Source organism: Mustela nivalis (assembly GCF_964662115.1).
Source record: "Mustela nivalis genome assembly, chromosome: 9".
Taxonomy (NCBI): Eukaryota; Metazoa; Chordata; class Mammalia; order Carnivora; family Mustelidae; genus Mustela; species Mustela nivalis.
Genome location: NC_139028.1, coordinates 67,484,730 through 67,494,730, shown reverse-complemented (window position 1 = coordinate 67,494,730; position 10,001 = coordinate 67,484,730). Strand labels below are relative to the sequence as shown.

The 10,001-nt window shown below is 38.6% G+C and overlaps 1 protein-coding gene across 1 annotated transcript; it reads right to left on the bottom strand.

Annotated features, from left to right (window-relative positions):
* Positions 1-1,901: 1,901 nt before the first annotated feature.
* On the bottom strand, positions 1,902-4,084 carry LOC309840130 (olfactory receptor 52H1-like; the record flags this gene model as incomplete). The annotated part of the gene is made up of 2 exons (XM_082682197.1): positions 1,902-1,976; positions 3,103-4,084. One exon carries the CDS (start codon positions 4,082-4,084, stop codon positions 3,134-3,136), a length of 951 nt encoding a protein of 316 aa, XP_082538323.1. The 3' UTR covers positions 1,902-1,976; positions 3,103-3,133.
* Positions 4,085-10,001: the final 5,917 nt, after the last annotated feature.

Here is a 10,001-nt window from a genome sequence, read left to right as displayed (position 1 = left end):
TCTCCTGAGGCTGCAGTCAGATTGTGGATGGAGATGCAGTTCATTCTAAGCAACTGATGCAGTTCATTCCAGCTGGTAACTAGTAGCTCAGCCAGGCTGTTAAGCAAATAAACTCTACGTGCAGTCTGGGATTCTCATGGGATGGTAGCTGTGTTCTGGGAAGTGTGTCCAAAAATGCAAATATCTGCCCAAAGACACCAATGAAGAAGATGTAAGGGTTCTTATAACCCACCCTTGGATATCCTGAAATGTCACATCTATCACATCCGTTTTTTCAAACTCATCACCAGCAACAGGGCACCCTAGGCCATAATAACACAGATCTCATTTTACATACAAAAACAGTCACAAAACAAAACAAAAATAAAAACAAAATACGTTCACCTCTGCCCTAAGATTCCCAAGGTCTCATTCCTATTATGCAACTAGTTCAAAAATCCAGGATCTCAACTTCTTTAGCCGGGCATTTGTGAATAGGGCTCCTTCAGTTCAGTTCCTTGTATGCAGATCCCTGAACGCAGTTCCTTTCAATCTGAAGACCTAAGAAGTCAAGAAATAAGAAAAAATCTGCCATCTACACAGCCAGCACACTCTGGTGATGCTGAGATAGAGAGCTGCAACTGATCCTCATATGAAAATATTGGGAGAGTCACATTACAGTCACTAGTCCATTATAGTTTCTAAAAATCCAGGAGGAGGGCAATACTACTGGTTTCTTAACAAGGACCCAATCCTACTCCTACTCCCAGGGAATGATTTTCCATAGCTTTTGTTTAACCTATGGGCAATTGGCTTTATACTCTCTGTCATCTTTGCTGCTAATTAAGTCATGCCCTGTTTTTACCTCTTGTGTATTTTTCTTCACCTGCTTCCTGCCTAGTGAAGTGGGAGATCCAAAGGCCTTTTTTCATTTTGCATTAACAGTCCCTTTTAGTCGAAGCTGATGGTGCTTACCTCTGTAACTTTCTCATAAAAACTGTAGTTATTTATGAATCCTTTAGGATTTATTCCTTTAGACAAAAAAAGTACCCCCAAATATTTCCCAGTTTGCCCCCTGTCTGATTTTGTCTGAAAAGTTATGGTTCTCTTGGAAAATAGCCTTAAGATTCCTAGAAGTTTCTTATCTAATTGAAAAAAATTAAATAGGCATACCCTTAAATATTTTTCTATTCTTAGCAAAGGATTTTATAGTCTCCTCCTAGAAATGATATTATCCCGTGAGGACATATTTTTCCCATTTGAGAGTCTTTTGTCATTTGGAGAGGCTTGGGGAAGATTTCTGTTTCATTTGATTTTAGCCAGCCATGACTCCTTTGCATTTACTCCAATTTATGCTGGAACACTGAAAAATTTCACTTTAGCTTACATCTATCTGTACTTGTAATCTGTAGCATAAAAATAATGTTGATATTTTCGCTAGTCAGCTTCAAGATCTCCTTGGCCAAATGCATCAATTAATTAGGCCTATTTTCTGCTTTCCAAGTTATGGTATTTTCAAACTTCTGATAACTACATGGTACCTATACCTTTTTCTCCAGCCTCAAATAACAATTTCCTCACTGTCTTTGGCCTCCATTAACAGCTTCTTTTAGGCCTTCAGTTTTTGCTTGCTGTCTATGCCAAAGCTAATGCTACATGTTTTAGGTTTTGCTATACTAGCACCCAAGTTCTGCATCATTTACCTATTGCTGCATAAAACCATTCCCAAGTTTATTAGCTTAAAACAGTAAATTATTACTTCATGTGGTTCTATGACTAATGTTCGTTTGGTTGAGTAGTTCTCTCTTTCAGTCCCTCATACATTACCAAGAGATGCCAACTGAGCCTATAGATACCTGAAGTCTCAAGGTATTTTACCGACATGACTGGTAGTTGTTGCAGACTGGTGGTTGAGATCTCAACTGGAGTCATTGCCCAGAATATTTAGACATGGCTTTCCCATTTGCTTGGGATACCTGTAGCTCAGTATTTGGGTTCTAAGACAGACCATACCAAGATAAATCATTTCAAAAGACCCAAATGGAAGCTGCAAAGATTTTTGTGGTCTAACCTCAGAAGGCTCAGAATGTCACTTTCACTGAATTCTGTTTATCAAGGAGCCCCTACGTTTAACCCAGATCCAAGACAAGTAGAATTAGACTCCAACTGTAACGTGGGAATGGCAAGCTCACACTGCAGAAAAGCATGGGAGATGAAATATAGTACCATGGCTCTCTTTAGAGGCTATGACACAAAGTTATTAATGGGTCAACTCTGCATTCATTAAAATCATCCTGAGAATTTTTTGTGCCAGAAGTGAAATCCTTCAAAGACTATAATAAGATAGACAACTGATAATATATTTTGATGATATGATATTTACAGTTATGGAATTTTAAGATGGATCACTAATACTAAGCAAGAGGCAATTATGGGGAGCATGAAAGACACCTATCTTACTTCCAAGCTAGGAAATTACTAGAAGAACCAAGTATATGGGTATTTCAAAGGACTAGGACTTTTCAGATTTGGAAGGATCCAGAATTTCTTAGGTGTCAGAATCACCTAGAGAGCTGTTAAAGAACGAGAGGTCCATTGAAGTAGGATAGAACCTGGGACTTCGTATTTCTACCAAATCCCCCAGGTGATTTTGGTACTCATCTATGTTTGAGAACCAGGCTTTTCGATGATTAATCTTCCTGGATGATTCCTAAGGATGGTAATCATTTGCTGGTAGCTTTACCATCTTTCATGTGGAACGTATCCAACAAAGATAGCTCAAATTGTTAGACCTTTAGTTATCTCTTTTAATCTGTTAATTAAGAATTATATTCTATTTTTCCACATTATATACAATCAATATTCTATCCCATAAATCTTGGAAATCTATCTCAAAATGAGATAGAAATTACCATGTGATCTATGTTTTCAAGCAGACATATCTTCTTCAACTTATTTTACTGCCTTTCTTGACATCTACCTCCTTACTTTACCTTACAGATTCCTCCAGCACATGGAGAATGTATTTAAATCACCATTAGGATTTCATATGTATTTAAATCACCATTACAGATATTTTAGCTGTAAAAAAAATGAAATGCATTCCAAAGTCAATATAGTTACCTGTTTCCTTTCCCAAGCTCTCAGTCTCATGTCACTGGTTCCCTTTAGGGAAGAGGAGTAGGATGATTTTTTCCCGAATCTGCTTGGTCTTCACCCCATAGATGATTGGATTGAGTGCAGGAGGGATGGCTACATAGAGGTTGGCAGCCAGTATATGGAAGGAGTGTGGAATTTTGTGACCAAAACGATGGGTGAGAACAGAGAACAGGGCTGGTGTGTAGAACATAAGAATGACACAAACATGAGAACCACACGTGTTGAGAGCTTTCTGACGGGCATCTTGGGATGGAAGGTTAAAGATGGCACGAAGGATGAGACTGTAGGAGATGCCAATAAGGATCAGGTCTGATGTAACAGTCAGTATAGGTACAGCAAAGCCATACCAGATGTTGATGGAGATGTCCGCACAGGCGAGTTGGGCAACACCTATGTGCTCACAGTATGTGTGCGGTATGATGGGAGTTTGGCAAAAAGGGAGTCGCTTTAATAGGAACACACATGGGAAGATGATCAAAAAGCTTCTGCCAACAATAGCCATTACAATCTTAGTAATACTCTGACGGGTGAGAATAGTGGTGTATCTTAGGGGGAAGCAAATAGCAACATAGCGATCAAATGCCATAGCCAGCAGAATGGCAGAATCCATGGCAAAGCTGTAGTGGAGAAAGAACATCTGAGTAAGACAGGCAGGAAAGGTGATTTTCTGAGGACCTAGCCAGAAGATGCTGAGTGTTTTGGGTACACATGTATTAGACAGGATGATATCTGTAGCAGCCAGCATGGAGAGGAAAAAGAACATGGGCTCATGAAGGCTACGCTCCATGGAAATAAGGTAGAGAAGGACACTGTTGCCTGCAAGACCCCCAAGGTAAATAATAAAGAAGAGAATCCCAATCCAGACATGGAACTCCTCCAGCCCTGGGATTCCCAGCAGGATGAAGGGGCCCAGATTGAAGCTGCTCAAGTTGAATGAGGCCACCATGGTCTTGGACTGGATACGTCTCATAGACTGAAAATAAAAATATCATGGCTTATTGTTACAGTGATCTACAGATAACCATCTAAGCCTTCTTCAATATTATCCCCCACTTTCAGCTCTGTAAAGTGATATACTATCACTTGTCTCTTCTCTTTACTAATAAATACCTGACAAAGTTGTCATTACAATTTTCAGTCAGAATACAAATGATATCAAAATAATTTTTTTCCCAGAGACACAAATCACATAACTCCTGGCATATAATTTTAGACCTGCCCAGTTAACAGCAGCCCAGGAGGTTTTCTAGGAAAATAAGGGCCCAAAATACAGTTAGATGGAAAGACAATGACTAGATAGGGATTTGGAACAAAGCTCAATGTAAAGTCCCAGCCCTGGTGACCTGGAATAACAGACCCACTCCTGGAGGTCAAGGGGTTAAACAAAGACATGCCCCATGTCTAACACCAAAGTAGACCATGCATTCTCTTTTCTTTTTCACTCTTTCTCCACAACAGAGCATCTGTCCTGGCTCTTACCAGTATTGCAACAAAGTTCACCAACATAAAGAGGAGACAAATATTCTCCTCTAAGAGCTAAAGTTGAGGTGATTTACTCTGCGTTCAGATATTCTCAGGTTGGAAAATTTCTAAGAAAAGACACCCACCAAGAACTCACTATGTCAGATTGGTCTCAAGGAAAGATCAGAACCCTCCTCCCCTCACAGAAGATATCTCAGCAGGGGGAGCGCAGTCTCTGGATAAAGTTAGACCACAGCATTCTTTCCCCAGTCCAATCTATATAACGACTCACTCTTGTGAGACTTCATTGAAACAGCTGTGTCCCTCCTACAAAATTCTTCTGTTTGTGACATGATACACAAATCTTTTTCTCCAACTTCAGTAGTCTCTCATTTTTCTTTCTACTTGTTCTTGAATATTGATACTCTATAGTGCTCTATCTATGTCTGCTGCTTTCTAGGTGAACAACCTCCACCTGGGTGATATCCCCAAATGCCATGACTTTGTGATTCCTATGTTTAAGATTCTGATGTTTACAGTTTTGAAGCTATTCCTCTCTCTTTGGTTTGAAACTAGCTACCCCATGCCTGCCATCTTCAAAATCCCACAGATGTATCCAGTTCAGCATGTTCCAAACTACCCTACTTCTCTTTCCATTGCTCCAAATCTGTTTCTCTTATAATATCTCCCAACTCAGCAAATGATAGTATAGCACGGTTTCTCAATTTGGATACCTTGAAATTATCTCAATTCTTCTTTCACACTCAATCATCTCACTCACCTTCCAAACAAGCTCATGTTACAGGGGCTCATTCCCTAAGTATCTTTGTCTTACATCCTCTTATTTCTATGCTTGCATTGACTGCTCTCTCCAACAGGCTATCATCTCCAATCAAGACCTCTGCATTCTAACTCAGATACACCAATTTGCCTTGAGTAATTAAAGGCAGATGTGATGTAAAGTTTATTCCAACTAGAAAGAAGAGAAAAATCTAAAGACTATAATTTCAGATAGGAAGAAATGGCAAGACTGGCAGTCAGCAACAGAAAATATCCTCGCTGCTCAAACCTAGGTGGTGTCCATTTCATTAAAAATAGAGTTACAGGGGCATCTGGGTGGCTCAGTGGGTTAAGGCCTCTTCTTTCGGCTCAGGTCATGATCCCAGGGTCCTGGGATCGAGCCCCGCATCGGGCTTTCTGCTGGGCAGGGAGCTTGCTTCCTCCTCTCTCTCTGCTTGCCTCTCTGCATACTTGTGATCTCTGTCTGTCAAATGAATAAATAAAATCTTTAAAAAAAATAGAGTTACAGCAGAGGCCAATGTATAGAAAAGCCTCACCTAGGTTTCAGATCCAGAATTTTGGTTTCCTATTTACTGCCACAAAATCATGTATAGCCCACCTTGCCACATCCCATATCCCCCATCACATATTCACCCAGATAATATCTAAAGGAGGAAAGGAGGACAAAATGGAAATTGGAGGGACAAACTACTGCAGAGAAAAAATAATAAAGCAGGAAACAATAAATTCCTTGGCAAAAGCAACACAATTAAAGAATAATCCAAATGGGAAATATGGAATTACATAAACATTTATTCAAAGTATTCTTACAGATCACTAAAACAAAGCCCTTTGATCAAGTGGAACATTGACAATGGATATGAATAACGAAGTCATATTAGAAGAAATTCTAAAATAATACACATGTAGGATATTCTCAGTCTCATAAGTAATTAAACTCAATAAAACATGAATGATGAGACATATTATTTATCAATTAAGAAAGACTGCAAAAGACCAATGGTATTATTGATAATATCTGTCCTGTGAAGGGTCTGAGGAAGTAAGTTGTTGCAACTATTTTAGAAGAGTTTGGTGTATAATATTCTTAAATAGTAACTTGCCAATGTGTATAAAAACATAAAAAGCACATACCTATTGCCCCAGAAGTTCCAAATATAGGAATGCTTCCAAATACACAGTTATTAAAAAAAAAAAAAAAAAAAAAAAAAACCACACACACACAAAGCTATTCACAACATGGACACCTGGGTAGCTCAGTGAGTTAAGCATCTGCCTTCGGCTCAGGTCATGATCTGAGGTCCTGGGATCAAGCCCTTTGTCGGGCTCCCTGCTCACTGGGGAGTCTGTTTCTCGCTCTGCCTCCCCACCCTACTCCTTCTGCCCCTGCTGGTATGTTCTCTCTCATGCACGAATGGACGCTCTTTCACTCTCTCAAATAAAGAAATAAAATCTCTTTAAAAAGAGATTCATAGCAGCAAGATATATAATATGAAATTAGATTGAAATAACTATGAAAAAAACAAATTGAAATGCTAACACCAGTTTAATTCTTAATATGGGAATGATTTTAACATTTACATATGTTCATACACTGGAAGAGTATATAGCTTTGAAAAAGAATGAGGTAAAGATATGTGTATAGGAGTCAAAAGATGACAAAATAGTACTGGCTTCTCCAGCACCCATTCTGAAACTGGAATGATACAGAGAAGGTTACCTGGTAATATAATTAAAGGGTAACATAATTCAGAATATTTTCTAAAAGTAAAAACTATGTAAAGAAAATGTTTTAAGTGCTAATAAAAAGACGGATTATGCCATTTATGAGTTAAAATGTCTATACTGCCTAGAGCAATCTTTACTTTTAATGCTATTCTGATCAAATTCCACTGGTATTCTTTAAAGAGCTGGAGAAAATAATCCAAAAATTTTTATGGAATCAGAAGAGACCCCAAATCTCTAAGGAAATGTTGAAAAACAAAAATAAAACTGGGGGCATCACGTTACCTGATTTCAAACTTTATTGCAAAGCTGTGATCACCAAGACAGCATGGTACTGGCATAAAAACAGACACATAGACCAGTGGAACAGAGTAGAAAGCCCAGATATGGACCCTCAACTCTATGTTCAAGTAATCTTCGATAAAACAGGAAAAAATATACAGTGGAAAAAAGACAGTCTCTTCAATAAATGGTGCTGGGAAAACTGGGCAGCTATATGTAGAAGAATGAAACTCGACAATTCTCTTACACCGTACACAAAGATAAACTCAAAATGGATAAAAGACCTCAATGTGAGACAGGAAATCCTCAGAATCCTAGAGGAGAACGTAGGCAGAAATCTCTTTGATATCAGCCACAGCAACTTTCAAGATATGTCTCCAAAGGCAAAGGAAACAAAAGCGAAGATAAACTTTTGGGACTTCAAAATCAAAAGCTTCTGCACAGCAAAGGAAACAGTCAAGAAAACCAAAGAGGCAACCCACAGAATGGGAGAAGATATTTGCAAATGACAGTACAGACAAAAGGTTGATATCCAGGATCTATAATGAACTCCTTAAACTCAACACACACAAAACAGACAATCATATCAAAAAATGGGCAGAAGATATGGACAGACACTTCTCCAATAAAGACATATAAATGGCTATCAGACACATGAAAAAATGTTCATCATCACTAGCCATCAGGGAGATTCAAATTAAAACCAAATTGAGATATCACCTTACACCGGTTAGAATGGCCAAAATTAGCAAGACAGGAAACAACACGTGTTGGAGAGGATGTGGAGAAAGGGGAACCCTCTTTCCACTGTTAGTGGGAATGCAAGTTGGTGCAGCCTCTTTGGAGAACAGTGTGGAAATCCCTCAAGAAATTAAAAATAGAACTTCCCTATGACCCTGCCATTGCACTCCTGGGTATTTATCCCAAAGATACAGATGTCGTGAAAAGAAGGGTCATCTGTACCCCAATGTTTATAGCAGCAATGGCCATGGCCGCCAAACTGTGGAAAGAACCAAAATGCCCTTCAACGGATGAATGGATAAGGACGATGTGGTCCATATACACTATGGAGTATTATGCCTCCATCAGAAAGGACGAATACCCAACTTTTCTAGCAACATGGACAGAACTCAAAGAGATTATGCTGAGTGAAATAAGTCAAGCAGAGAGAGTCAATTATCATATGGTTTCACTTATTTGTGGAGCATAACAAATAGCATGGAGGACATGGGGAGTTAGAGAGAAGGGGGTTGGGGTAAATTGGAAGGGGAGAGGAATCATGAGAGACTATGGACTCTGAAAAACAATTTGAGGGGTTTGAAGTGGCGGGGGGGTGGGAGGTCGGGGTACCAGGTGGTGGGTATTATAGAGGGCACAGATTGCATGGAGCACTGAGTGTGGTGAAAAAATAATGATACTGTTGTGCTGAAAATAAATAAATGAAAAAAAAAATACTATCTCAAAAAAAATGGCATGATGACTTGAATATATGTAATAAATGCATAAACATATAAAACAAATGAAACACATGAATAAATTACATAGTATACGGCTGGCTCAAGAATAAATATGCCAAAGAGCAGAATTTGTGGCCCTAAAATTGGCTACAATTTTTATAATACTGTATGCAATTGGATGAATGAGGATCAGTGAGAAAATACTGGATAATCCCACAAGTAGCTTGAAAATTATTCACAACAAGTAAAATAAAATTCCTCAAGAATCGAAAAGATACATGTAAATTATTAAAACCACTAACTTATGTTAGAAGTGTATACACCTCGGGCGCCTGGGTGGCTCAGAGGGTTATAAAGACTCTGCCTTTGGCTCAGGTCATGATCCTGGGATCCTGGGATCGAGCCCCACATTGTGCACTCTGCTCAGCAGGGAGCCTGCTTCCACCCCTCTCTCTCTGCCTGCCTCTCTGCCTACTTGTGATCTCTGTCTGTCAAATAAATAAGTAAAATCTTAAAAAAAAAAAAAAGTGTATACACCTGAAATGTGTATGAGACTGAGGTTTTTAAGAAACTTATTTAGGTGAATAAATAACCAGCAAATATCAAATAAGACAGAAAGACAAAAAGGTAGATACAGACTAGAAAATGTCTCCAAGGACTCACTAAGGAGCAAACCTTCAAAAAGTAGTAGAAACTGCTTTAAGATGCAAAATATTAGTCTTAAACACATTTTCAATTGAATAAGAAATAATATAAGTATATTAAATATCCACAATTGGAAATCAATTACTTTAAAAAGAAAAGAGTAAAAAATACAATCAGTAGAATTAATTCTTTAAAGCCACAATCTGAACTACATAAACGTAATGATTAAAATGCAGATAAGGGGCCCCTGGATGGCTCAGTGGATTAAAGCCTCTTCCTTCAGCTCAGGTCATGATCCCAGGGTCCTGGAATCAAGCCCCTCATCCAGCTCTCTGCTCAGCAGGGAGCCTGCTTCCCCCTCTCTCTCTGTCTGCCTCTCTGCATACTTGTGATTTCTGTCTATCAAATAAATAAATAAAATGTTTTTTAAAAAGTTTTTAAAAATCCAGATAAAAAGACAAAAAAATTCTACTGACAAGGCAGATACATTTT